Below are 27956 nucleotides of genomic sequence, written 5' to 3'. Positions count from 1 at the left end.
AGCCACAAACCCTCCTCTCCTGCTCCAGCTCGCTCCTGCTGACTTCCATAGCATTGGCTACCTTTGAAAGGCACCTTTCTAAAGACAGGGATCCATTTCTGCACATCACCTCCGTTTAATTTTCTCAGCAGCAGTGCAGTCACCTTCCTTTGGGTGTTGCTCAGGCAGAAGGAAAGCAGTTGCAGCTTCCAGCCCTCCTTGTGACCACTGCCAGAGCAAGGACCACTTCCCTTTCTTCTCAATGAGATGTCATGCTTTGCAGCTCAGGAGGTCGACGACTTCTCAAAACGGCAACGAGTGAGAAGGAAAAGAGGGAGGCGAGTGGTTTTTGCAGAAGGGATAATTGCTGCTCATTAGCACCCTGCGTTTCCGCTCCCCCTTCCCCTTTTCTGGTGGCAGATGAACAAGTTTTGAATGAAAAAAAAAAAAAGAAAAATAAGCACAGATAAAGATCACTCACCTTTAACCTTTAATGTCCCACAGACTGCTTGTAATCTCACTACCCGTGATTTGGGACTTGTGGAGGCAAAGGAGATATCTACAGTGCCAAACACCCCTTTTTCCCCCCAGCCCACCCTGAACACACACGGAGCAGAAAGTCACCGTCCTTCCAGCGTGGCTGGAGCACATCGCTGCTCCTCCCTCCTCATCCTCTGCCCAGCAGCTCTTCTGCTGCCTGTGTCTGTGCATGGCTGCACCAAACGCCCTTTGCATCCATCTCAGTTCTGTTGCTGCTCCAGCAGCTCCGACAGAACATCTGCACGCAGACGACGGCTCATTGGGCAGTGCTTGTTCAAAACATCTCACCGGGGCCTTCAACAGCACGGGAGATGTGTTAAAAAGGAAGAGAGATCTTGGTGACCACCTCCGTGGTGCAGAGCTGGGATGGGGCAGCTCAGCCACCCAGCCCTGGAGAGGAGGACGGAGCTCTGCCTTTCTCCACACCTCCTGCTGGGAAGAGTGAGCATCTCTCCCTGCTCGTCCCTTTTTTCCCAGGGAAGGTCCCTTGCCTGGTGAGGATCTGGGCAGCCCTGATTCAGGGCAGCAACCCTTGTTGCATTAGAAAAGGGGGAGAGCTGTACTTGAAGTCTGCTGTGGATGTCACGCTTCGGAGGCAGCAAACTGCAAGGTGAGAGAAGTTGGCATCAGAAGAGCAGGGAGGAGATGTTGCCAAGATTTACTACGAGATTTAACTTGCTCTTCCTCCTCCCCATCGCTGCTCTCCCCACTGCAGGAGGAGCCCTGTGACCTCCATGGTTTGCTTCCAGTGTGAGTGAATAACCCGTGGGAAAGAAGCGTGTTCATTTCTCCAAAGAGCTGAGCTGGGATTGCAGCTCCACACAGTACCAACAAAGACATCAGCTGCAACAGACACTAGGATCCTCAGAAACCTATTCCACAGGATGCTACCTCTTCACAAAACCTACGTTTGTTTTACTTGGAAATTAACAGTGTTTCCTACTCATCGCTTGTCCATTTTTTCCTTTAGCGATGACTGGTCGTGCAGTCACCCTCCACTGCCCTCCATCAGCACACACACGTTCTGGGGTGCCCCAGGGCACGGCTTGGTGTGGGGCCAGGCACTGAGCTGTGTGTGGTTCCTGTCCCAGCCAGGCAGCAGCTCCGTGCAAAAGAATTTTCCAGTGCCACAGTGCCCCGAGGGAAAAGGGAAAGGGCAGAAACCAGAGCTTGGTGCTTTCCATGAGTCTCAGGCAGGACAGATCCAGCAGAATCCGGAGTGCTCTGCCCTTGGAGCCCTGCTGGGTGCTCGTCCCCTCTGACTGCACTCAGGAGTCCCTTCGGTGCTTCTTCTGCTCGTGGTACTCTGTTATCTTCTGCTGGAAGTACGCTGCGGGCAAGGAAAGGTGGTTTGTGGTCAGCAAACACTGCAAGTGCCAGAGCTGTCACATCTGTGCTTCACGGCTCCTGCATGGAACTGAAAGGTGGGGGCACAGGGGGTGACATGCTCTGGGTTACAGAGGGCTGCACCCAGTGGGGGTGTGGGTGAAATCCCACTGTGGTGATTCTCCACCCAACGCTGCTTCCCTCCCTCAAGTGAACTCGGATTATGCTCAGATTGGTTTTTACCCACACATTCATTCCTGTTCAGTTTTTGCCTTTCCTCTCTGAGCAGCAAGGAAGAAAGAAAGCATGAGACCCCAAGAACACCAACAGCCAAACAGGCACCGCAGAGCAGCAGCACAACAGCTTGGATTCTGCCCTCCATCTGCTGCAGCTCTGCCCTTGCATACCCTGGGCAGGACACAGGCATCTCCAGCACAGCAGCTCCCAGCGTGCCTGCCCCATCCCCAGCTAAGTGACAAAACGAGCCCGGGGTGGTTTCTGACTGCTGAGAGAAACAGAAACGCACTGAGGGTAAACGGGTGCTCAGGTCCCACTCGCTGCCTCAGCACAGAGCTGCACCTCTCTCTGGGTATGGGGCATTTTCTCCCTCAGCCCCACACCCCAGCAGATCCATTTACCTTCCTGTGGGATCCTGCTCTTCTCTGCGTCCTCAATAAACAGGGAGAACATGTTGGTCTTCACAAACTTCTTGACGAACCTGCGGTTGGTTTTGGAGGTGATGGCTTTGCAGAAGGCTCTCTCCTGGAAGGTGCCAGGGCCGTTTTTACTCCACTTGATGTGTGAGGCGTAGTGCCCGACCAGACGGACAAAGAACTGCACGAAGGCCTCAGAGACAAGAGCGTTCACCTGCTCGGATGCTGGGAGGGGACACAGCAGCAGAGGTGGAGATGGGACTCTGTTATTCCAGGTCCCGTCAGGAAAACCATTCTGCTGGCCATCCCTCTGCAGACTTTAACCCCGTGTAAAGAGATGAACTTACTGTGTACGTTGTTGTTGTTGTTGTGCCTGTTCAGAGATGCCAGCATCTCGTTCTGCAGCTTGATGGGCAGGATCTCGTCCTCATCGCCCACCTGGAAGGCAGACGGGGCCATGAAGCTCAGGGGGAGTGCTCAGGGGCTTTGTGGGGTCCCATAATTGTGGTGTGTAGTGATGCTGGGAGTGAGATGCCCCGCACACAGAGCCTGCTGCTGGGGGCGGGGGGGGGGGCAGCACAGTGGGTGGAGGAATCCCTCTGTGGGACCCCAAGACAGAATCATCAGATCATTAAAGTCAGAAAAGATCTCTGAGACCTCCCAAGTCCAACCCCACCCCATCCCACCATGGCCACCCACGTCCCTCAGCCCCTCATTCTGAACCCCTCCAGGGACAGTGACCCCACTGCTCCCAGTTCCAAAACCACAGCCCTGCCACCAAAAGGCAGCTGGGAACAAGTGGGGAAGGAGCTGTCCCTCAGCCCCACACCCTGTGCGGGACACCTACCGCCCGGATGATCTTCCCTTCACACAGGTCAACTATCAGAGCCTGGAAGAGAGCAGAGAGCAACGGGCTGAGCAACCACAGCCACCAAGACATCCACTGCACTCCCACCCATCGCTGCTTCCCACCCAGCACAATCCCAGGGTCACAGCTGATCCCAGCCAGACACCCTCCCCCCTCCTGGCTGCAAAAAATACCTCCTCCATGGGCTGCTCCAGCACCTGCTCCAGGTGCTGCATCTGAATGCCGACCATGAAAGGCGTGGGGCAGCAGACGGTGTCGAGCAGACACTCGGGGACCACGGGGATGTAGGTGTGAGCCCACGTGAAGGGGTAGAGGAGAGCAGCCACGGCGTGGATGCACTGCGAGAGGACACTGCGAGAGCGCGAGGAGCTCAACCCGCGCTCCTTCAAGAGTCTGATGGGGATTTTGGGGGATGATAAACAGCTCAGGACTCACCTCAGCTCCTTGGCCAGGAAGATGAGCCGCCGCTCCAGCACGGCGGAGGCGAAGATGTGCAGGATGAGGTTGGGGCTGAGGCGCTGGAGCAGCGCTGGGAACTCCACGTGCTCCAGGTGGGCATCCACGGGCCGTGTGAGCTCGATGAACTGCGGGGTGAGAGCCACTGAGGTCGGTGTGAGGGGCAAAACGTCCCTCCTGTGCCCACCTGAGCCCACCAGAAGATCATCTGGGAGCAGTTAATGACCACAGCGTGGCCTGAACATCCTTCCTTGAGTCTGCAGCAGCGGCATCAGGACCCCCTGCAAAGCACAGACTTTGTTCTGCCTGTCTTCCCAGGAGGGCTGGCACAGCTCGTGCTTGCAGGGATGGAAAGGTGAAACATCAAGCTCGGTGGTGGTGAAGCCCCTTCTGCTGGCTTTGCCCTGGGGAGGAGCCCCCTACGCCTGGTTGGTGCCTGCTCCCTGCAGTGAGGTGTGACAGCACTGTCACCTCTCTCCACCTTGCCTGCTCTGTGCTGTGACACTGCCACCAAAGTGCTGCGTTCCCAGTGGGCAGCACAGGGTCCGGCCATGCCCCGCAGCCCCTTCCAGCACAAATCCTGCATGCTGTCCAGCTCCCAGCCCTGCAGCACCCAGGATGTGTTTTCAGCCCTTTCCCTGCTTTCTCATGGATCTCCCTGCCTCGCTCCAGCCCCTGCCTGGAGCCTCACATTCCATCTCTTCCGAAGAATGTCCCCATGTGCCCTGCTTCCCCATCACCCCCAGCCACGCTCCTGCAGCCTGGCCCTCAGCCAGAGCATTGGGCAACGTGCAAAGCCCTTGCACAAAGCTTTCCTGGATGAAGAAATCTCTTGCAATTTGACAGGCAGCTGCCTAATGGCACTAGAGAGGGAGGATCCTGCTCTCAGCCCCACCCCGGCGGGACTCGTCCTGGGGATGCTCAGCACTACTGCAGACCCCAGGGCAGATCCTTCAGATTTTACACTGCAGCTTCAGCACAAGAGAAAGGAAAAGCAGAACAAGAAGCTCTGCTTGTGCTGACCTGTCCAGGTGCTGTGCGTGGGGGAGGTGGGCACCGTGCCCTGCTCAGATCTTTGCAAGCAGCACTGCAGGTTGGAGCTGGGTGCCTCCAGCACGCCCTTGGTGCTCAGCTGAGGCAGAGGGCGAGCTGCAGCCTGCACTGCTGGACCACAGCCCTGAGGCAGAGGTGCGAACCCGCACAGCCCCAGCACAGCAGTGCTGACACCGGGGCTGTTTGAGCAGTGGTGCTGTAGGGAGCAGTGCTGGGTGAGGTTTGTGCTGGGGTCACACGTCGGTGGGCTCCATCCTCATCCTCACCACTGCTCTCATCCATGGGAGGCAGCACTCCTGACCCCTGGGTCCCCACTGCCCTGACCCACACGCGTGGAAACAGCCCCATACTGGAGCAGCACAGAAAGCACTGAGTCCCCAGAACCAACCTCTGTGCCCGACTCGGGGATGAAGCTTTTAATGGTGACTGTTTTTCCCGGAGCTGGAAAGGGAGATTCCCGCAGGCCCTGCATGAAGGGGTAGATCACTGCCATGGAGATCTGACGCCTCTTCTCCACCTCATCCAGGATCTGGGGGAGGCAGAAGGGGGCTGTGAAATGCTGGCAGGCAGTGGGGCGGCTGCATGGCCCAGCAGCACCCACGTGGAGCCCCACCTTGGAGAAGAGCCCAAAGCAGCCCAGGCAGCTGATGATGCAGAAGACCTCAGGGAGGCGGACACCACGGCCAGAGGGCTGCAAGAGGATGAGAGAAGGGACTGAGCATTTCCCATCCCCGTCACATCAGCTCCCTGCTCTTCCCAGTGATCTCCAGCCCCGTTCACCCCAAGGAGAACCCTCTCTGGAATCCCAGCTGCTCGCTGGGGGACTTTCAGAGCTGGGACCTCAGCCAAGGACATGCTGTGTGCTGTAAGAGCAGAGGGTACCAGGGGCCTGGAGAAGGCAGTTCAGATACTGGAGGTGTTCACCATTTTGGTGCAAAGCCCTTTGGCAAATTCCCAAACATTCCTCCCCATGAGACATGAGTTCTCTGACACCTCCTGCCCCATCCCTGCCATCCCTGGGGCTAAATCCTGCCTCCAGTGTGTGCCCAGGTTGCTCTTTCCTTCCCACCTGGATGATTCCACGCTCATTTTCTCTTTGAGCTTTCAGACCTCCAGACACCCAGTGCCAACATCCTGGGTGCAGAGGTGGGGAGGGAAGGACAGGGTGGTGGGAACAGCAAGTCACTGAGTGTGGGCTGCAGCCTCGTGGCTTTCTGTCCGTGTTTAAGTAACCTGCATGTGAACTGGGCCCAAAGAAGAACTCCATCTTACCCCCATGTGGTCCAAATCTGTGAGCAGAGAGGGGCAGCCACTGCTCAGAGCACAGAGTGGGGCTGAGGGCACCCAGCTCCTTGGGGTCTGCATGGGCACCATGTGCATCCCTATATCCAGCACTGTTACGGGGACATCACCTCCCACATCCCACCTGCTGGCTGCATTTTGAGCTGCTTTCCTCCACCCTGCACCCAACTGACATCCCAGCAGAAAAAAAAACCAACCCCAAACCCCTCCATGCTTGTCACACCACGTCCCCATCGGCACAGCCACCGCTGATGCTCACCAGCAGCCGCCTGCAGTAACCGATCTTCCTGCTGCCATCCACGTTTGTCAGGACGAAGGAAAAAGTTTCACTGCAAGGAGATATGGCACATGGGCACAGGGCAGCCCCCACAGCCCTCCAGGTGGGACCACGGTGGGACAGGTACCTGGGGAAGGTGGTGACAGGCGCCCAGTTGTTGCCATCGGGGAAGCAGAAGAGGGGGATGGCTTGCAGGAGCCGCTCCTCCTCCTCCCTCTGGCCCTTCAGGAGGTTCTCACGCTGCAATGAAATGATGCCATTGGGGTGGTGGATGGCACCAGCAGCCAGGGATGGGGTGGGATGGGGTGGCTGCATCTCTCTCTTCAAGCATTTCGCCAAAGTCCCAATTTTTGATCGCTTTCTGCCGTGGGTTGTGGGACAAAGTGCAGGGAACACTCCTCAAATAGGAATCTCTCCATGCGTCTGGACCCCAAGAGATGGTTTTGCTGCTGGAGCTCTCAGGTGGCTGCAAGCTCCAAGACTGGGCTGTTCGGGCTGGGGACAGCCAGGAGCACCAGTGGGCTTCTCCTGGGGGCTGTGGCTCTGGGCTGGGACTGCAGGGAGGGAGGGATGGGCACAGCACTCAGAGCAGCTCCAGTGCTGTGGGGTCAGGGCTGCAGCTCCAGGGCATGGGCTGCCTTCCTGCACTCCCCTGGCTCTGGTGATGGGGAAGGAGCAATGTCCCCCTTTTCCTCTTAACCTCAGAAAACTCATCTTTCCCCAAAAGGATGCGGGACTGAATACCTTTGGGAACTGATATGCTATCTTGGGTTCATAACGTCCATCTGACATCTTCTTCAGTGACACCACCACCAGGTACTCGAAGAAGAACTGCCCAGCAGAGTAGAGGACAGAGCTCCTCTCTCCTGGTGATGCACGTGATGGGATGCTGTCTGCTGCAGGGCCCTCCTGTTTGCCTTCTGCAGCCAAAAAAAGACAAAACCCAAACCAGCAGAGAACAGTGAAACATAAGGCTGGGAGGAGAGCAGGGAGGAGATACAGGGCCACGTGTGAACTGGACCCAGCACATAAGGGGTTCTGGTCCATGTGAGGGAGACGGTGAGAAGCTGGGGACCCATGGGTGCAGGATGTGGAATGGAAAGGGAGAGAGAGCTTTGGTGAGGGCTCTGGAGGAAACCAAGGCACCATCAGACCCCCGTAGTCTTCCTTCACCCCATCCCAGAGAGGATTGAGGGTGCCCAGAGCAGTGCCTGCACATGGGGCGGTGGAGAGCAGAAACGCGTGGGAATGCTTTTAGTGCACTTTGATTTATTTCCTTAGGGGGACAAGGAAACAGCAAACAACCAGCACAGGACTTGTTTGAGCACCTCCGAGGCCTCTATGCGTACGATGAATCCCCATGTCTCCCTGCCAGATGCACTCAGTCCTGAAAACTGCTGACTGCAAATGAGATGCCAGAGGCTTTTCCTTAAACCACAGCTCCCACAGCAAAGCAGTTCCCTGGAACTGCATCCTATTTCTTGTTCAGCTGGTTGGGAGAGCAGCTGGGGAGCACTGTCAACTTCACAGCCCCACGATGGCCATTGTCGTGCACCTCTCCAGCAGCTCTGGTGGGCACCGAAGCCTTCAGCCTGCAGACATTCCCACCCTGCTCCTCCTCCTCATGCTGCTCCCTCAATAACCTGAGCGAAACCCAGAGGTCCCAACACTCCCCAAACCCACCGGGACGAGCACAGATTGATGTTGCAAGACAGGATTTGCTGGAAGGAACTGGGGAGCCTGCCAGGAGGGAACAGCCCCGGCCGAGCCGGGCTGCAGCGGGGACGTGGAGCCCCACGGGCACTGTGGATTTTCACCCCTCCCTCCCACGGGCACAGAGAGGGCAAAGGCTGAAACACTGCACCCTGCCCGCAATGAGGGCACTGCAAGAAAGGGCTCTTGCTGCGTACACAGCACGGTGCTGGTGCTGCTGGCCCAGCTCACACTGCGCTGCCACCCACCTGTGCCCGACAGAAGGGAAATGGCTTTTGCTTCACTTTCTACTGAACGCTGGAAAAAAACCAGTTGTAAAACCCCCTGCGTGGCTTTGGCTCGAGCTGATGCACGTGAGAAAACCCTCAATCTGCATCTCAGAAATGCACACAGACCCCAAAAGACCAATTTCTGCACCATCCTCCGGTGGTACCATACCCTCTGTGGGTACCAGGGCCGTGGGGCACGGCCCCAGTGCCAGGTTCTGCCTTTGGGGGGGTGTGACTCCACGTGGGAGCTCCCCCGTGTCGGGGAAAGCCCCGGGGAGGGATGGGGGGTGTAAATACCCGGGGGATGAAGCAGACTCGTTCAGGATGGGATTTTGTTGGGGTTGGGGGGAATAGAGCAGAGCAGGAGGGGTCGGGCTGAGCTCCCGAAGGGTAGCTATCCCTGGGATAAAGCCTAGGAATTGGGGTGAGCCCCCGAGACTTGGGATGAGCTCCGGGATAATGGATCAACCCCGAGGATTTCGGGTGGGATCTTGGGTTTGGGATGAGCCCCGACGGAAGAGGCTCGGGCAGGGCAGGGCTGGAGCGGACCGAACCGGTGCCGGTGCCGACGTGACCGCGCTGCTCCTCCCGTCTCCCTCCGTCCCGTCCCGTCCCGTCCCGTCGGCCGCTCCCAGCCCTCACCTCTGCGTCCCGGGCGCCGGAGGCTCCGTCGGAAGAAGCTGCTGATGGAGGAGGCCATGGTGACCCCGACGTGGAGCGGCCCCGGTGCGGCTCTGCGGGGAGCTCCGCTTCCGCCCGCCGCGCTTTCGCTTTCCCGGGGGAGGAGGGACGGGACGGGGCGGAGAGGAGAGGAAAAGAAAAGAGAAGAGAGAAGAGGAGGAGCCGGACCGCACCTGGCGTCGGATGGGACTTGGAGAGACGGCACCGGGAACGGGGGGGAACGGGGAACACCGGGGGCACCGGGCACGTGGTTCTGGGTGTACCTGGGTGTGGGAGGGGCCGGGAGCATCACTGGGCACGAAGGTCCCGGGAGGAGCCGGGTATGGGAGAGATGTCCCAGGGCAGCGGTCGCTCCGCCTCCCCAGGGCTCCTTTGGGCTGAGGAAGGGGGTGAGGCTGAGCCGCCCCCCCGGAGGACCGAGGTTTGGGGAAGCAGTTTATCCTGGCGTGACAACGCTGCCGGGCCGAGCTGCCATTCGTACCGGCACTTCTCCGTGAGCAGAGCTGTGCCCCCTCCTTTTAGAGGCGCCTGGGCCGACCCCGTGGGCTCAGCCGTGAGGTGTGATGAGTTGTGCGCAGTCCTCAGCCTTGCTGTCAGACGTGGCGGTTTGCAGACGCAGCTTTCGTGCTCCAAGTGCTCTCCTTTCTCCCCTGGTAATGTCTCTTTCCCCACGGGGACCGTCGGGAGCTGTGGGTCCGGGGCAGTTTCTGGCTGCTCTCGAGGGGGCGGGCTGAGCCCTTGTGCTTCCCGGAGCAGACGGCAGCGGGATGGTGCTCTGCTCCTGGGAAACATTTCCTGTTGGCACAGCGGGACAATAAAAATTTAGGGGTTTTCCCTTTCAATTTTAGAGGAAAATCCCTCCTTTCCTGGAAAACGGAGCCACCCTGGGAGAGCAAACATTGATTTCAGCCAGAAGAAATCCCCGAATTCCTTGTTGGGAAGTTGCTCTTTTCTCTTCTTTTCTCTTCTTTTCTCTTCTTTTCTCTTCTTTTCTCTTCTTTTCTCTTCTTTTCTCTTCTTTTCTCTTCTTTTTTTTCCATATGCACAAATCTTTTCTGCCCCCTTTAAGCCGAGCGTGACCTCCCTCTGCTCCGACAGCTTCTGTGCTGCGTTCCCAGCCCCAAACTTCCCCGTGCTCCCGAGGAACACTGTCCCTTTGTGCCCCGGCCGCAGTCCAACCAACCGTGCGCTGCTGAACTCGGAATCTTCCCACTGAGAGCTCCTTTCTGCCGCATCCCCTCCGCCCACCGTGCCAACAAACGGCCGCATTCATGGTGGGCGCTGCCGCCCCCGGTGGGTGAGCAGCCAGAGCCGCTCCTCTTCACCGAGCGGAGCCCGGAGGTCTCTGTGCTCCGTTTCATTTTGCTTTGCTCTTCCTTTGCGGCCCCGGCGCTGATGGCTGCACGCTGGAGAGCCCCTGAGTGCCCCTTAAGCCCTCCCCTGCTGCACCCTCTCCCTTTGCCCACCCCCTCGCCGGGTGCTGCATTTCAGAGCTCAGCACACCTGCAGGGTGGGAGCACATCTCATCCTGCCCACGGCCAACCCGGGGCCAGGCACGGAGTGGGGGCTCAGGGCCCCCCCAGGGCCAATGCTGGATGTCCCCATTGGGGTTGGGAGCCCCAGGGCCACGTCCCTCTGCAGGGAGCTTCTCCCACTGGATGGCAGCATCAGAGCAATGAAACTTCTCTGGGAAGAGCAGGTGTGAGAGCATTGCTCCTTCCAGGACCTTCCCTCTTATTTTCATTACTTCTTTTCTTTCTTTTTCTTTGCCCAGAACTGCACATTCTTGCCTGAAAGAAAGCCTCATCCTTTAGTTGTAGGGACCATTTCTTTCAGAGGAAGGTGCAAACCCAAGCTGCTTTTCCTCACATGGAAATCAATTTGAACCCAAGTGTTTTAATCTGCCCTCAGGATTCCTTGGAGGGGGTGTTCAGCAGAGGGGCTCAGGACTGGTGCTGAACTGCCCCCCCCTGCAAATACAGTGCAGAGAATCCACTCCTTTCTGGGGCAGTTTGATGGTCAGGAGGTGCAGAGGGGTCTCAGCTTACAGCCCCACGGCCGGGCTGGCACTGCTGGCTGTGTGCAGGCACCCATAGATGGAAAAGGCTGAGCTGCACAACCTCAGGTGTAGCACGAGACCTTCCCCAGCTGCCCCATACCGAGCCAGGAGCTGCCTTGGGTTCAAACACCACCTCGGGGTTGTTCAGCCTTGGCATTTCAGGAGTTAATTGCAGCATGCAATGCCTGTGCTGACTTCCCACCTCGGTGCACCCTCTTTTTCTGCCCTTTTCCCTCCTCTTTACCCTGTGGGCAGAGGGATGTGGGGCAGAATTAGCCCTCTGCTGAGCTGGAGAAATCCATGGCAGGGGTGAGGGCAGGTGGTGGCAGCAGGATCCAACCCCACAGGTGGCTTTGCTGCCCCAAAGCACCGTGATTGTGTCAGCTGCCCAGTGCTGGGCACTGTGGGGGGATGGAGGTGGGGATGGAGGTGGCTCAGTCCCTGGAGGATGTGGGGCAGCATGGGGGCAGCCAATGGGGGGGGGGGGGGGGGAGAACCTGCAGCCCCACACACGGTGCAGGCACAGACCTCTCCTCTTATCCCTCTGAGGAGCATTTGCAGCTCAGTGGGGTGGTGAGAACCCCCCCAGTTCTGCTGGTGGGGCTGCAAATCTCAACCCCGGCTCAAGCTTGTACCCAAGGAGCTCTGTAAGATTTGCTAATCTCGAAATATTGTTGGCATCCAGGACAGTAATTTACTGCGTGTTTTGCCACAGCAAGTACTTTCTGAAAGGCCATGCTAAGTTTACACCGGAGCAGCCAGGATCAGGTGTCGGGCTGCTGGCTGCTCCTTCTATCCCCCTCGTCCCTCTGTGCTGGGGTGCAAAGGACATGGGTTCCCTGCACCCTGCAAGCAGGAGGTGACAGGGGCACGAGGAAAGGAGCACCATGGGTGTGCTGGCCCATGCAGGTGGCAGGGTGGGTGCAGGTTTGTGCAGGGCACTCTGATTTTGAAGCCCTGGCCACGTTTACCTCCTCGAGGGCTTTGCAGGTTGTGAAATTAAATCAGCTTCTCAGCCCTGGTGGCACTCAGGGCTGAGAGGGAGCTCCACACGTGGCAGCTGAAGCTCACGCATCCAAAGCAGACCCGGGCCATAACTGTGGGGACACTGGGAACACTGAGGACCGTGAAAAGAGAGGCATAATCCCAAATCCTCGTGCATCTGGAGCGTTTCGCAGGGACCCGGGGTGAGGGCTGCTTGGTTCAACGTCCCCATGATGCTCTCTGGTGGCAGCGGGGAAGGGTGCAGCTGGGCCACTGCTGGGGCAGCCACCAAGTGGGTTTGTTTTCCCAGTTACTGGGATCTGGAACAAGTCACAGGGACATGGCCACGGTCCGACTTCTGGTAGCCCATCCCATCCTGTAAACTCCAGGGGACATGGCAGGGGGGGTCTGAACAAAGGTGCCTGGACTAGAGGGAGACTTTGGGGTGGGGTCCGGGATATGCTACCCCTTGTCCAAGGTTTGCTTCTCTCAGCATCACAGCATCCTGGGCAGGGACAGCTCACATGGCACCTGCAACGGGGGCTGAAGGTGGAAACGTTTAAGGCAAATGAATGAGGGATGTGGGTGGGAGAAGGGAGGAGCTGGGGAGGGCAGTCTGCAGTGCTGGTCCTGTGGGAGGGGTGGAGGAGAAGCCTTGGAGCTATCAGAGGTGGGTTTGGCAGCTGGTGGAGGTAAGGGGATGCTGAAGGCCAAGTGAATGCGTGTTTTGGGCTGCAGCTGGTGAGGGGGTGTGTTTTACACCAGGGCTGGGCTAACCAGGATTCCCTGGGTGCTACCTGGGGCTGCAGGCACCGAGCTCAGCAAAGCAGGGTTCTGAGTCATGGTGTCTGCATCCTGTCCCAGAGGGAGACCAGGCAGGGCAGGTGTTGACAGAGCCTTATTGGCATCCCCAGCTGCCGTCCCTGGCCCTTGGTGGAGGTGACCCCCAGCAGGCTGAGGACAGCATGGGTAAGCTCCTGCTGACAGCCCAGGAGGTGGGGCAGGGTTGGAGGAAAAGTCAAAGGGGGCAGAGCAATGTCCTGGCTTTGTCGTGGTTTCTGTGTTCTGGATGTATGATGGGTGACTCAGGCAGTGCCAAGGACCACAGGTTCTTCTGCCAGCCCGTGCTGTCCTGGGGGCTCAGAGCTCCTGCCCTGTGCAGCTGTGATGTGCAGTGGGACTGCTTCGGTGGTGGCACTGGTGATAGCACTGCAACACAGTGTTCCCATCGTGGTGCCACCTCCAGGAAAGCTGAGCTGGGCTCCGCTCCCAAGTGAGGCACTGGGCAGAGTCTGGGCATCCCCACTTGGGTTTCTCTGTTGCTGTTTCCCTGCCAACTTGGAGGACAGTCATCCCATTGCTGCCCAAAAATAGCACCCTGAAGATGCTGATGGGGCTGGGTGTTGGCATCCCCCTCCCTGCATCTGGCAGCTCCTGATGGCAGTGGGAAGGCTTCAGCTCCAGCTGTATGTTTTGGTGAGCTGGTGCTGAGGGTGGATGATCCCCAGGAGCCAAACTGAGCCACGGGGATGCTGAGTGTTGATGCTGTGTGACTGTGGGGACAATCCTACAGCACCCACCAGGCTGGGATGCACAACCTCAATGGGAAACCCCAATAGGAGCTCAGAGATGCCCTGAATCATGCTGGATGCATCCCTCGATTGCCTGGCTGCGTGTTCTGCACCAGATAAGGACATTTTAAAGCCACCAACCACCTGCCCTGGGGGCTTCAGGAGAGGGGTTGCTCTCATGCTCCTGCTGAGTCCCCTGCCTGCGCTCATTGCTGTGAGGTGAGGTAAGCATCTGCTTGCGTGCGGTGCACCAGACGGAAAGCTTGTCTGCATCCCAGCCCACCTGCCCCGGTGCTTGACTCAGCACACCATGAATATCGTGGTGACAGGCAGCCTGGAAATGCTGCTGGAGCCTGGAAGTGACGACAGATGTGACACGACCCTGAGCTGGTGGTGGTGGTGGTTGGCGGCTGCGTGGTCTCCGTGTGAGCTCCGTGGTTTTCCAGAGGTCTGACGTAACCCCTGCAAGGAAGGGGTGGGCTTCAAAGGGGTTTGAACACCTCCTCTGTGCTGAGATCTGTGGGGTCTGGGTGTTTCTCTGGGCTGGTTGTGGTGTTTTCCGTGGACTCCCAGTCTGTACAGCATGGACGGGACGGGATGCGGCCGTATGGAGAAGGGGGTGACTCCAGGTCTCTCCCTTTGGGTGTCTTTTGGGGTTTGGGGTCTTTGGGGGTTGTGGCATGAGGAGGACCCAATCCTGTAAAGAATAAATGAAATTCTCAATATTCAGACCTAAGTTTTCCCTAGAAGATAGGTAAGGGATATCAGTGGAGCTGTGGGCTGGAAACGTTGGTCAGAAACAATTCGCAAATTGTGCCTTTCTTCTGTACAGAAGAGAGGATTTCTCACTGGAGAAAGTGAACCCCCATATTTCATTTAAATCCTGAAATACTTTGGGTTTGGGGCAAAATGCATTGATATTTAAATTATTTCTGAATTTTTAAAGTCCCAGCTGCCTGCGGGGACAGCGCAGCCCACTCAGTGCACTCAGTTTTCATGCTGAGGTGGAGCACTCTCTCCCGTGGGCATCTCCTTATGTCCCCATCTCTCACCCCCATGGGTTTCTCCTTTTGTTTCCATCTCCCACCCCATTGGATTTCTCCTATTCCCCCCTACCAGCATGCTAACTTTAGCTTCCCACAAAGCACAAGACTTTTTGGGACCCCCTGCTCCACCCTTCTTGAAGAAGGGACTCTTTGTCCCCGTTTCTCCCTCCCCATCATTCATCCACACTTGAAGATGTTGAGGTGAGCGACCAAACCTCCATCTCCCAAGGCTGGTCCCACTGGGGACCCTTTGGGTTTGGGCAACCAGCCACAATGCCTTGGCAACCTGCACTGGGGGGGGGAGCACAGTGTTTCTGTACTTGAGCATATTCAGTGTACAGTGGCCTCGCTGGTGATGTGAGAATTAACAAGATGCCAATATACTACAGTAACGTGGCCCAGATAAGTCCGGGTGATAAGCCATGTTGATTCATTTGCTCTTAACCTATGAGTCATCCCGTGAGTCAAGAGAGAAAACAACATCGAAACGTCACCGAGCAGGTCCTAAAAACTCAGATTTTGTTCATATCAAGAACTGCGCGTGGAATAATTGCACTGATGTTCCTTTCCATGGGAAAATGTTTAATTTACAACTGCACTCACACAAATAGAAATAGAAATCAGAGTGCTCATTTCCTTGCAATCTAGAGTTTTGGTATTGATCTATTTTTTTTTTTTTTATGTTTTTCTCTGAGCTTTTAAAATTGCTTTTCTCGACACATAACCAAAAGAAACTTCCTGTTTGGAAAGTCTTCTCATTTAGATTGGACATCACAATCGCTTCTGGGGGGAAAAGAAAGGAAGACTTCAAGCAGAGTCGGTGCTGCCTGTGGGAGCCTGGAGATGGTCAACTGTGAGCTGATGGGAAAGACCACCATGTGGTCCAGGTGTGTGCACCCACTGTGTGTGGGCTGAAGACCCCCATGGAGGGGGGGAACTGCTGGGAGCCCCATATCACTGCTGAATGAGGAGCTGTTATTAGTGACATTCCTTCTCGCTGGTGAAATGTATGAGGGACGCTTGGGTTATCACGTAGTTTTGGAGGAAGCGTGCCCTCCTTGAGATACTGATACTATCTCTGGGTGTCCTGGCTCTGTCTGGCTGCCAAGTGTGCTTGCTGAAATAACGGGGGGTGAAGAAATCTGACTGGGGTTGGAGTGTTGTGCTGCAGGCTGCAGACTCTAGAGCCAGTGAGGGGAACGGGGTGCTGGGGGGGATTTGTGCTCACGTTACCTGATCTCCTTCGACTTGCAGGGCCGATGGCTGTGATGAGTTTTCTTCTCACCTTACAGGAGCACAGCAGGCAGAAGGTGGGAGGTCTTCCTGGGGGCTGGCAGCCACCCTCTGCTGTGTAGAGGACCTCAGGCAATGCCTTTGTGCAGCCACCAGTACTCGCTGTCCCTGTTTCCACCCCCAGAAGCTGATCCCTGTGCCTGGCCAATCCTGGAACCCAAGTAGCACCCAATGGACCCAACAACAGTACTGTCCTGGCCACCTGTCCTTCCCACCTCATCCATTACCCACCCAGGGTCCTCCTCCACATGAGATACATCCTTCAGAGCTCTGTTGATCTTTTCTTGGTTGTTACCCTCCCATTAAACACCAGCCTGGCCCCCCGGGGTTTTGCTTTGCTCCGTCCCCTTCCAGGGTGCCCCCAGCTCCACCCAGAAAACCTCTCCCATCAGATCATCTGGTCCTGTCTGAGCACATAGCTCTGTGCTCCAGCTGTCCTCGAGTGCCCTCTTGACCCTGATGTTTGTGTCTGGAGGTGTTTCCTGGGGACCAGGAGCTGTGAACCTTTGGAGCAATGCCCAGGAACACTGAGCTCCTCCATTCAGCATCCCTGGAGGGGAGTAGCAGGGGAGAGGAGAAAACACTTTTGACCCGAATTTGAGGAAGGCTAAGGAATTAGACCATAGGTTACAGGGGCATTTTTAGTAGTGTATCATGCGTGATATGGCATCAAAGGAAACAAGGACAGGCAGGGGTTGAGCGGGTTTATATCCTATAGACTAACGTGGCTGTGGGTTAGTGTGGACCTTGGGGTGAATTGGAATTTGAAGTTGGCAGAAAGGTGGCTGGATGTTAGTCCTGGCGTGACCGAACCCCACGGATGAGCTTTTGCTTTGTGTGTGCAAGGAGAACACAATGCAAGGCTGGCCTGCACTCAGTGTCCTCCAGAAATGTGGGTCAGCAGGGCTGGGGTACGCACAGAGCGGGCGTCCATGGGGCTGTGCTGAGGATTGTGATGAGGAAAACTGCAGTGTCAAGGCCATGGGTCGATGGGGAGCACATGGAGAGAGGGGATCTGAGGCTGAGAGTGGGACTGGGAAAGTGTCAGGGGTTCAGGTCAGAGCAAGGAGAGGACCTGGGTACAAAGAACTGCGGAAGCTCATGAGCATCCTGCCTCGGTGACCCTGTTTTGCTGAAGGGTGGATCTGGATGATCTCAAGTGCTGCCTTCTGGCCTCAGCTCTTCTGGGTTTCTGGGACTGAACTGGGGAGCGGAGTGGTCTCAGGTATGGTAGGGAATAAAGAAGGACCTGGAGGACAGGTGGGTCAGGGAAGCAATGTGTGATTTAGCAGGAGGATCAGGAGATGGGAGGGTCTTGTGTGGGACAAGGCATGAGGTGTGTGATGTGAGCACAGAATATGGGGACAGCGGGTAACCAAGGAGGCGGCAGTGATGGGGTGGGAAACCCACGGTAGTGCTGGTGTGGGAACAGGAGCTTTGCCTCCAAAGAAAGGTGACCTGGCCCTGGCCTGTGCAGTCCCGTGCAGGCATGGGGGGAGTGGGGGGGAAGGACCATGTGTTGCAGTCCCATAGGAGGGGGTAGGGGTGTGCTGCTGAATGTGCAGGTCCCGGGTGGCTATTCCTGGCGGCCCCCGCCTGCGCAGGCAGATTGGTTTGCAGGGAGGTGACAAGTGCCAGCCCAAGCCTATAAAAATCTCCAGCCCCTGTCCTGGCTCAGTGACCTGGTTCCCCCCTCCCAGCACAGCCTGTCCCTTTGGAGTGAAGACGCCAGATCCAGAGTGGAGACTCTTGGTCCAGAGCAGGGGCCCCAGCTTCGGAGCAGAGATCTCAAGTCTGGACAAGAGACCTTTGGTTTGGAGCAGGGACCCCCACTGAGAGCAGAGATCCCGGAGCAGAGACCCCAGAACATCCCCTCAGCTTTGCAGCAATGACCGGCAAGACGGCTCCAGCTGCTGCAAAGAAAGCACCAGCCACAAAGAAAGCACCAGCTGCAAAGAAAGCACCAGAACCAGCCCCGAAGGAGGAGCATGCCCCAGCCCCGAAGGAGGAGCATGCCCCAGCTGCTGAAACACCCCCAGCCCCTGAGCATCCCCCTGATGCAGAGCAGCCTGCAGCCCCCACAGATGAGCACCCTCCTGCCCCCACAGATGAAGCAACTCCAGCCCATGAGGGAGGATCCCCCCCAGCTGAAGCCCCAGCCCCCGAGCCTGAGCCTGAGAAACCCAAGGAAGGTGAGGAGGGGACTGGGTAGTGAAGTGGGGAGGGGAACATTTCAAGGATGACGGGGGGATGAAATCAACGGTGATATTTTGGAAGGGGAGTAGGGCTGGGGGAATAGGGGGTGCGTGGGCTGGAGGGCAGCCCAGATGTGGGGTGGTCGCTCCCCAAGAGCCCGCAGCCTGCCCTCACCCTGTGGCTTTGTTGCAGAGCCGCCCAGCATCCCCTTGTCCTTGGCTGTGGAAGAAGTGACTGAAAACTCTGTTACGTTGATCTGGAAAGCGCCGGAGCACACGGGCAAATCGAGCCTGGATGGATACGTGGTGGAGATCTGCAAAGATGGAAGTAGGCTTGGGCTTTCCTGCCTCGTAAGCGTGGGAAGAGGGTGTGTTGCTGCAGAAGCGTGGGATGGAGCTGGGTGGAATCTGGCAGCATGTTTCTGTGTACCTCGTTTCCCTTTCTTTGCCCTGAATACTTGTATTTAAATGGCATATAAGGTGTTTTTTTTCCTATTAAGGAGAGGATCATCCCATTGGCTTCAGGTATTTGGGGTCTCTTCAGCAATGGGGTGGACTGCAGGGGTTTAACATTACCCCCAGCTATAGGGTGGAGGAGGGAGCAGATGCCCATACAGAATGGTCTCTGATGACCACCAGCTCTACATGGACCTGGGACTGGGATGGGCATGCGAGACCACGGGAGGAGAAAGACATAATTCTCCCGTGTCTGCTCAAAGGGGAATGGGAATAAGATGGGTGGATGAGGAAGGAAAGGGTCCTGCTGAGCAGTGTGAGAGGCTGGCATGTATCAGCAGGCACGCCAAGCCCAGGCAAAAGCATCCCAGGAGGATGAGTGCAGAGGATGGAGATGGGTTGGTGGGTGGCAGCAATTAGCTGCGGTTCTCCAGTTGCATTTCTTGTTGGCGGAATGAAGTAGGTGGGTGAGACATGGTTTGGGCACTCTCGTGAAGCCCTGCTTGGCCTTGGGGTGAGAGTGAATGAGGTGTGTGTGGGAACAGCGAGGGGAGGCTGGGGCTGGTGGGCTGGGTGCTGTGTGAGGCTGGAGTGGTTTGGGAGACCCAGATGGTTCATGGGAATTTGACCTGTGGTCTTTGGCTCTTCAGCTTGTAGTAGATCTGCACAAGCAAAGCCACAAGTTTGGCCATGGGAAGCTTTCCATTTTGCTGGGGGCTGGGGAGGTAATCATGACTGGACAGGACATGTGAGGAGGTCCTTGCATGGGAGAAGGAAAGATGCAGGTGTTCCTGGGGGGAGCTGGCTAACAGCCCACCAAAGGTCACGTTTTTGGATACTCTCCTAGCTCAATTTGGGCTTGGCTGAGTGGCAGAAGAGCCGTAGTCACTCAGTGATGGCCACATGGGCTCTGAGACTGCAGTATTTGGGCTGATACAAGACCCTGGTTGGCCAAAATATGGTCAGATTGGAGTGAAGGTGCAGTAATGTCAGAGGCAGGTGATGGGCAGGCCTTGCGCGATGTTGAGGGTGTGCTGGGAAGCACGGTGAGCCACAGCAAGGGATCCTAGGGATTCAAGAGGAGAAGATAGACTGGCAGGGTGGTCAGAGGATCTTAGCTACTTCCAGAAATGCACCTGGAATGTCAGCAAAGACCATGTTTGTTGGCCTAAAGCCTTGCAAACTGCCTCCTGCTCAACGGTTGACCACCTGCCAGTTGGTAACCCACACTCCTTGGCAGGGTGGGGAGGCCAGGTGCCCCAACTCTGATGAGATGAATCTTTCTGCTTGTGCCTTTCCAAGGAAGCGATCTGCTGCCTCTGGGTTTCACCCCTTGCGGTTTGATCCTTCTGTCTCAGGGGTGTGCGTTCATCTGCCCATGCTGCATCTGTAGGGCTTTGCTGGGTTTGTTCCAGGTACGGACTGGACAGCTGTGAACAAGGAGCCTTTTCTCTCCACCCGCTACAAGATCAAGGACCTTGCCTCGGGAGAGAAGGTCCACGTGAGGGTGAAGGCCATCAGTGCCAGCGGCACCAGTGACCCAGCTACCTTGGAGCAGCCAATCCTCATCAGGGAGATCACCGGTAAGAGCTTGTACCATGCACTATCCCTATGCACTGATCTTGTAGACAACAGCCTCACACCTCCTCTCCTTGCATCCCTACTGTGCCACCACACACCTGCTGGGCAGCAGGGCCGGATTCAGCTCTGTTTATTTAGCTGAGGAAAGTCGAGAGATGGTTGTCTGGAGCATGGGAACTCTAATCATGCTGAATGCGCTAATGAATGGCTTGCTCCCATGCTTAGCAAGATTTGCATTCCTACTGGGGTGCAGCAAATGTGCTGAGGTTGATGTATGATTGCAAGGCTGGTTTTCATTTAGCTGACAGGAAATATACTTATTTATCTTTCTGAGGAATTATTAATGCACAAGTTTTCCCGTGACTCAAAGAAGAGAGATCTTTTCCATCAGCTTAAAAATAGTATTAATAATAATGAGCTATTTCAGAAACTGTCAGCTTCTCATAGGAAAGGACTTGGAGAAGGCTAGCAGCATCTGGACAGGGCTGAAGATGTGCTCAATGTGTGTTGTGTCCAGACACCAGCTCTGCCTGAATCCTCTGGGGACTGAAGCAGAGATATCACAGAGGCGTTTGCCAGTGGTGCCGTGTTCACCTCCAGATCCCATTTTCCTTGCAGAACTGGGGAAACTGAGGCACAGGGGATGGGGATGAGATGCCAGGCACACAGCTCAGGTTTCTCACTGGCAGTCCCACTCTGCACCAAGCTGCTCCAGGCCAAGCCGCCTGTTCTGCTGTCATCGCTGCAAGCTTTTCCCAACCATACGTGCCAGCTGAAAATTCAACTCAAAGGGCTGGAAGATCCGTGTGCAATTTGCTCTTCCTCTATGATATCTTTTCCTTTTTTTCCTTTCTTTTGTTCACGGAAACTCTTCATTGGCATATGGCACTTGCTAACTTTTGTGTTTCATCTGAGACAGAGCCTTCCATGTGCTTTGGATTTGCTGAGAAACAAATGAGCCCTCTGTGTGCATCACCGACATCCTGAATCCATCCCAATGGTGCTGGTGTGCATTGGATGCCTGAGTTCACTCATCCCCATCCTGTCCGTTATGTTCTGGCCTTCTCATTTTATTCAGGATTGCATTTTGTACCCCTCTTGGTACATTTATAGCGTCACATGGGATTTTAAATAGCAGTGTAACATGTGGCAGGGATTTTAAGAACAGGTGGGATGAGTGGGTTTGGGAGGCAGAGAGAAACCAGGCAAAGATTCAGCATGTTGCAGGGAATTAGGGCAAGGAAATGCCTTCCCAGCCACGTACACACTTCACCTGGACCACTACCCCAGCCAGCCCTGTGTGGCTGAGCTGAGGAAAACACCCATGAGTTAATGCTTCCCCATGAAAATCCAGTTTCTCTGCCCTGCTGGGATGAATGAGCCCACGCAGAGCATCAGCACATGGATTCCTGCATTGAACAGCTGTGTGCACGAAGCAGAGACCTCCCCAGCTGTCAGTGGGGCCACGTGGGACCGTCGGGCACCTCCCAGCCCTCTCTGCTCACAGCTGTTGAGGCTTCGCTTGCTCCTGGTTTAATTCTGGCTGTCGCCCTCCACGAGCCCCCTCCCCAGAGCTGAGCTCTGGCATGTTTAATCCAGGCAGAGACACACAGCTCTTTTATGAGGGGCTCACGTCAACCCAAAGCCTCCCCAGAAGGATCTCTGGCACCGTGCTGGTTGGGTTACACAGCTGCTATTTTCACCCCAGGAAGGAGGCATGCACTCCATAGGCATTCTCCAGTGGTTTTTTTGCTTATCTTTGTTATGTTCCCTTGGGGACATCAGCCTTCATTTTCTAGCCTGAGCTTTTGTAGCTCTGCTGTGAGAAACTGTGCACCATCTTGTCCTTTTGACAGCCCTGAGCCCATAGTGAAGGGGGAGGTTCCCCAAGCCTTGCTGTTGCTTGAAGTTGGGTTGTGTGTTCCCAGAAAGCCTGCAGTCTGAGCTGGGAGAGAAATGGTTTCCAGCCAGGAGTTGCTGCCCATTGTTTGCTGCCACGTGGGCTTTGCTGGTTAACCCACACTGCTCACCATGTAAGGATGGATGGCTCATCATGGTGGTGCCATTGGGTTGGTCACCTAGCAGCTGGACAAGGAAGTCGTTTTGGAGTGCTGGCAATGGGAAGCATGGTCCAGGAGATCATGTGATCTTTTCTAAACTATTCTTAAGATCATCCAGTCCAACTGTCAACCCATCACCACCATGTCCACTTAAACCACCAGATGAGAGGGAAGAGTTGTTTCTGGGGAAGATATCCTGATGGCCAAGAGCAGGAGGCACGAGATGGGTTTGTCATAGACGTGGTCAGGCTGTGAGCTGTGATTTCCTGTTCAACTTTCTGGTTCCCAGATCTCCCGAGGATCCGCTTACCTCGTCAGCTGCGGCAGGTGTACGTCAGGCACGTTGGGGAGGCTGTGAACCTGCTGATCCCTTTCCAGGTACGTGGGTGATTTGGGGTTTAGCATCTGCAGTGGATTAAACCCACCCCTCCTATTGCTCTAACCAACCTACATGGGTTCCTCCAGGGAAAGCCACAGCCCCAGGTGACCTGGACCAAGGACAACCAGCCCCTGGACACCAGCCGAGTCAACATCCGCAACACAGACAAGGACACAATCTTCTTCATCCGCACGGCGCAGCGCAGCGACTCGGGCAAGTACCAGCTTGCAGTGAGGATAAATGGAGCAGAGGACAAGGCCATCCTGGACATTCAAGTGATAGGTATGGCTGCGGATGGGGCCCGTGGGGTTGTGTTGGGAGAGATGGCTCCAGGGCTCATTTCTGCCCTTTGTTTGGGTGTAGCTCCTGGTCTGGGTGGGTGGTATGGGACAGGGACAGCAGCAAAGCAAGGACAGGGCTCTGGGGTCCTCCTTTTGTTATGTGAAGGATTCGCAGGGGGGTCTGTAGGATGTGTACCAGCCCATGCCCATTGCAGATTGTCACCTCTCGTGTGCTGCAATGAGGTGAAAATACATTAAAAAATGAAATGAGAAGGATGGACGGAGCGTAGAATCTGGGGGGAGCAAATGAGGGCACAGCCATGTGCATGTTTATGATTGCAGAGCGACCTGGTCCCCCCCAGAACCTGAAGCTGGTGGATGTGTGGGGCTTTAACGTGGCACTGGAGTGGAGTCCCCCAGCAGACAATGGGAACTCCGAGATAAAGGGCTACACGGTGCAGAAGTCAGACAAGAAGAGTGGGGTGAGTCCTACCACTCCTGTGCCTCATGTACCCCGGTGCCGGGGCTGCACCCATGGGTTCCCCTTCCTTTGGATGACCTCCAACCGCTCTTTCATTTTTTTCCCCCCATCAGAAATGGTTCACAGTGCTGGAGCGCTGCACCCGCACCAGCTGCACCATCTCTGACCTCATCATGGGCAATACCTACTCCTTCCGTGTGTTTTCGGAGAATGCCTGTGGGATGAGCGAGACAGCAGCTCTTGCTTCTGGGGTGGCCCACATCAAGAAGACAAGTGGGGATGGGGACATGGTTTTGGGGTGGTGGGGGTGGGAAAGAAGAGGTCCTGTCCCTACTCGGGCTTCATTGGCGTTGGGTCGGTGGTGATGCCTCTGGGCTGGTCCCCAGGGTGAGCCCTGCAGGGTGAGGCTGTCAGTCCTTGGGGGGGGATGGAGTAGAAGGTTCTGAGAGCTGTCTGGACCTGGTCTGACCTGCTGCGCAGAGCAAGATGAGCATCGTGGTGTTAACTTGCAGACTGCTGTCTGCTTCAGCCCCAGGGCATGGTTGGATGATATGGGATTTATAGACAGGGATGGTGTGAGCTGAAGCCGGGCCCTCAGGTCACTCTAGATGCTCTCTAGCTTATGTGAGAGAGCACAAGTATTCTGGGAGGCTTGGAGCTGGATTTCTGTGGCCGTGTGATGGTCAACCAAGGATCCCAAACTCTGCCTGACCTGAATTTCATTAATTTCCTAGAAACTGTTTACCAACCACAGAAGATCCCTGAACGGGACATGATGGAGCCTCCCAAATTCACCCAGCCCCTGACAGACCGAGCCACCACCCGGGGCTACAGCACACACCTCTTCTGCTCCGTCCGGGGCTTCCCCCAGGTCAGTGCTCCTCCCAGGGCAGCATCACCTCTGCGTGCAGGCAGCCATCAGCTGGGCTCTGCAAGGCTGGAAGAGTTGGGAGATGGCTGGTCATGTTGGGTTGGGGCTGAATGGAGTTAGGGTCTGCAGCTGCCCTCTGAAACAAACCAGGGCAAGTCAGGGTGTTTCTGCGTGGGGCGGAGAGGTGGGTCTCAGTTCAAGCTGTGTCCTGTTTACTTCCACACTGAGAGAGGAACTGTGGGTGGTGGTTATGGCTCCAGAATGGGTGTTTTAGGTACAAATGACATCTGACAGTGGATCCCATTGTGGCCATCAGCATCAGGGCGAAGCAGGAGGAGGTGGATACATTTTGGGAACAGTTCGATTTCTAATGTCTCTCCCTGCTTTAAAGCTAAATGAAATCCTTCTGCCTTTTAGCCCAAGATCATCTGGATGAAAAATAAGATGGAGATACGGGAAGATCCGAAATACATAGCGATGATTGAGCAGGGTGTCTGCTCCCTGGAAATCCGCAAGCCCAGCCCCTTTGATGCAGGGGTCTACACCTGCAAAGCTGTGAACCCTTTGGGGGAAGCCTCAGTAGACTGCAAACTTGATGTGAAAAGTAAGTTTAACTGAGGAGAGGGAGAAGCAGGTCTTCCTGCCTGCCTTTCTCTGTCTCTGCTGTCTCAGTGGTGCAGTTTGTACCTTTTTTCTGTTGGGTTTTGGTGGAGGAGGAGCTGAAGGGTAATGGGTTATCCTGTGGAGCTGGAGCTTTGGGTTCTTTGGGTTTACAGTCTTGCAGCATCACATTTGTGGCCAAAAAGTGGGCAGGAAACCAGAGTCTGTAGATGCAAAGGAGCAGAGGTGCTGGTAGAGGCAGTAACGGCCGCTTGCTCCTCACTGTGTCCACCACCACTTGTGTCCTAAGTCACCCCCAAGTCACATGTGCCAAAACCACTTCACTTGCACCTGGGGGTGCCATGATTTATGTCTCAGGGCCCTGCTCAGGCTTTCCAGCTCCCATTTCCCTGCCTCAGCAGAGCGCCCAGCCCTTGGTGACGAGCTTGTCCTCGTGCTGGGGACACAAAACACCTGATCATCACCAAGGTTGGAACATGGGGTCATGGGGACAAACTGTCTGGAAGAAGGCAGTGTGTCAGCTCTTGGAGCGTGAGTGCGCAGGGATGCTGTGCATAGGTGTGAGCACACTGAGAGGATTTGTCATGCCCTGGTGCACGTTTAGATGTCATAGGGGAGTGAGGTGAGGGGATTGCAGGAGCTTCACCTCTCCCATGTTCTTCCACAGTGCCCAAGTGAAAATGGGTTGGAGGCTGAGATGAAGAGCAAGGTAGGTCTGGGTTGGAGTTGAGGGAGGGGGAGGAGGGGTAGATCCTTTGGGGATGGAGCAAGGTAGGTGTCCTAGACTGACCCTGGTCAGCTGCTGATGGATCCCTGCTTGGGCACTGCCTCTTCCAAGGCCTGGAGATGTGCTAGCAGGGTGAGATGAGAAATCTGCCCCTTTGCAAGGGGGAGGGAGGGTGGGCCAGGAGAAAATAGGACATGCATGGGGAGACAGATGAACAGCAGGCAGGGCCTGGAGAAATGGGGTTGAATACACATATAGGGGACAGAAACTGGGGCTGGGGGCAGGTATAAAGGTGTGTGAGACAGAGAAGAGGAGCAGGGGTCTGCAGCTGAACTCTGTGGGGCAGAAGAGGGTGGAGGAATGCGTTTGGGCTTCTCTTCCCTTGGAGCCACAGCTGGGCAGTGGTGTCCCATCTCACCCTTGACCAGCAGCTTGCAGGACTCGGATCCTGTTTCTTCACCCAGGTGGATGTTGCAGCAGCACAGCACATGGTGATGCTCCCAGCCACAGCCTCCGCTCCCTGTAGGCCTGTCCCCTCCCCAGCAGTGCCCCTGGGGTCCTGCGTGTTGTCCTGGCCATGGCATGGCCCTCTCTGGGTGTGTTTTTATCTGTGGCAATAAAACAAGCTCATCTGAGCTTCAGTTCTCAGCGATCACTGTGTCCTGCAATGAACTTGGGGAGGCAGGGGCTTGAGGTGGAGGGGAGGGAGCTGAAAAAGAGAAATAGTGACATCAAAACACAATTGTGTCCATGTATCTTCCTCCAAGTGTGATTTCTTCATCCTCACCAGGGCTGCCATGATTCAGCCATGTGCTGTTACCTTGCCAGCAGCATTCTCTCACCAGGACAGGGGCAGGATGTGCCCATGCATTATGTAGAGGAGGAATCAGCCCTGTTAGCTACACATAGCTCATGTGCAGGACAGCAGCCTCATTACTTCCATTTGTGAGACAGCTCGGGTCAGATGTTGGTAATTAAGAGAGAACCCAGACAGATCCATCAGGGTGAGCGAATGCACCACTAAGCAGGGGTCAGCAGCACAGGGCACTCTGCCATCAGCACAGCCCACTGGGGCACAGGGAGCGGGCACGTGGGGCCAGAACCATGAACTGACATCGAGGTGGGCCAGAAGCAGCCAGCTCTGCTCCATCAGCCCTGCAGCAGGGCTCCTCCTCTGGCCCAGTTTGAAGCCCAGGTGCTCATCATGGCCCTGCTCACACCAGACCACACTTTCCACCATCAGAGGGCATCGTCGGCTTAATTTTTATCCCAGCCAAGGGTCAGGCCGGCTCATGGAGGTGGCTAGTGGTGCCATCGGGGTGCAGGTTGTGGTCCAGGCAGTCCCAGTGGGCACTGACACTGATGTTCTGCCCTCAGACAGTGTCATCATCTCAGCGTGTGGTGTTGAGAGGTGAAAGACAGGTGCTGGAAAGTGTTATCAGTGGGTATGCACAGCCCTGATGAAGAGAAGAGGCATCACCAAGCTGGTGCAGTGCTGCATACTGAGCCCCTTTTCTGACTAGTAATATGGCCCTGCAGGTCAAGGAGTGTGTTTGTAACCCCCCCCAACCCTTCCCTGGGGACCAGGGAGGGTAACAGCATCCCAACTCTCCTGGGAAAGGTTCAGAGGGCACACAAGTGGAAAAAAATCTGCTGGATATAATTTTTACTGAAAGCAATCATCCAAATGCCTTTTAATTTATGAACATCCCAGTTGTTAGGTTTCTGGGCACCTTAGCAGGGTTCAGGCAAAGGCATCATTTCCAGGAAAGCAATCTCTTGCAGAAATATGACACAAGTGGGAATCTGACCTGTACTGAGTAAGCAGCAGCCCTAATCTGCAGCCAATCTGCTGCTGTGCAAAGGAGCTATGGGCAGGGGGTCCTCTCTGTGCTGCCCCAGGGCTGCAGCATCCCTGGGCACTATTGATAAAGGATTTGGGGTTCTGCATATTGGAGGAGGATGGGGGAGGGGGATTGGGGTGCAGTCAGGGCCCCTCCACAGAGCTGATACCCAAGGCAAGGATCTGGCTCTCTCCTTTGCTCCTCACCCATTTTGCTTACTGTGGTCTGAGCCCACAGTGCTCCCAGCCAGCCTGAACGTATTGAGACCTCTGCAAAACATGTGGGATGGAGCCTTCATCCCTTCTCATCCTTTCTCCCAAACTCCTTTGCTGTCCTCCTCTTCCTCTCAGAGCAATCCATGTTACCAGAGCTCCCTATCAGTGCAGGGGT

The 27956-nt window shown here is 55.9% G+C and overlaps 3 protein-coding genes across 4 annotated transcripts in view; 1 reads left to right on the top strand and 2 right to left on the bottom strand.

The window, feature by feature from the left end:
• The window catches only part of UBE2T (ubiquitin conjugating enzyme E2 T), a 68297-nt gene extending 56251 nt beyond the window's left edge, over positions 1-12046 (bottom strand). The window contains exon 1 of the mRNA XM_065747519.1: positions 12041-12046. The gene's annotated coding sequence lies outside the window, so the exon portion shown is untranslated. The remainder of the gene's footprint in view (positions 1-12040) is intronic.
• Positions 1759-9253, bottom strand: DENND2D (DENN domain containing 2D). 2 transcript variants are annotated; one of them, XM_065747510.1, is made up of 12 exons: positions 9079-9253; positions 7199-7374; positions 6582-6694; positions 6437-6506; positions 5489-5566; positions 5264-5404; positions 3802-3950; positions 3540-3717; positions 3346-3387; positions 2846-2936; positions 2484-2723; positions 1759-1849 (listed from the first exon to the last, which is right to left on the bottom strand). In XM_065747510.1, exons 1-12 carry the CDS (start codon positions 9134-9136, stop codon positions 1788-1790), a joined length of 1398 nt encoding a protein of 465 aa, XP_065603582.1. In that variant the 5' UTR covers positions 9137-9253; the 3' UTR covers positions 1759-1787. The 2 variants fall into 2 exon arrangements, with proteins under 2 accessions (XP_065603582.1, XP_065603580.1); XM_065747508.1 differs by lacking the exon at positions 9079-9253 and having other exon boundaries at positions 7199-7963.
• A 5727-nt stretch (positions 12047-17773) lies between the features above and the next one.
• MYBPH (myosin binding protein H) lies at positions 17774-26366 on the top strand. The gene is made up of 11 exons (XM_065747520.1): positions 17774-18262; positions 18459-18593; positions 20137-20304; positions 22652-22740; positions 22828-23023; positions 23365-23504; positions 23617-23776; positions 24238-24374; positions 24792-24978; positions 25663-25704; positions 26187-26366. The coding sequence occupies exons 1-10, from the start codon at positions 17959-17961 to the stop codon at positions 25671-25673; spliced, it is 1527 nt and encodes a 508-aa protein (XP_065603592.1). The 5' UTR covers positions 17774-17958; the 3' UTR covers positions 25674-25704; positions 26187-26366.
• Positions 26367-27956: the final 1590 nt, after the last annotated feature.

Source organism: Cyrtonyx montezumae, unplaced genomic scaffold (assembly GCF_038088225.1).
Source record: "Cyrtonyx montezumae isolate F1298 unplaced genomic scaffold, pur_monq_1.0 scaffold_45, whole genome shotgun sequence".
Lineage (NCBI taxonomy): Eukaryota > Metazoa > Chordata > Aves > Galliformes > Odontophoridae > Cyrtonyx > Cyrtonyx montezumae.
Note: the sequence above shows the minus strand (reverse complement) of the source record. Positions and strands in the feature narration are given on the sequence as shown.

Excerpts from the sequence above, each read along its gene's own strand:
- DENND2D (XM_065747508.1), bottom strand. The coding sequence starts at position 7,603 with ATGGTGCCTTGGTTTCCTCCAGAGCCCTCACCAAAGCTCTCTCTCCCT. Across the intron at positions 6,507-6,581 it reads CCTGTCACCACCTTCCCCAG|TGAAACTTTTTCCTTCGTCC; the intron begins GTACCTGTCCCA and ends ATCTCCTTGCAG. Across the intron at positions 2,724-2,845 it reads CAACAACAACAACGTACACA|CATCCGAGCAGGTGAACGCT; the intron begins GTAAGTTCATCT and ends GTCCCCTCCCAG.
- MYBPH (XM_065747520.1), top strand. The coding sequence starts at position 17,959 with ATGACCGGCAAGACGGCTCCAGCTGCTGCAAAGAAAGCACCAGCCACA. Across the intron at positions 23,505-23,616 it reads AGTCAGACAAGAAGAGTGGG|AAATGGTTCACAGTGCTGGA; the intron begins GTGAGTCCTACC and ends TCCCCCCATCAG. Across the intron at positions 23,777-24,237 it reads GGCCCACATCAAGAAGACAA|AAACTGTTTACCAACCACAG; the intron begins GTGGGGATGGGG and ends TTAATTTCCTAG.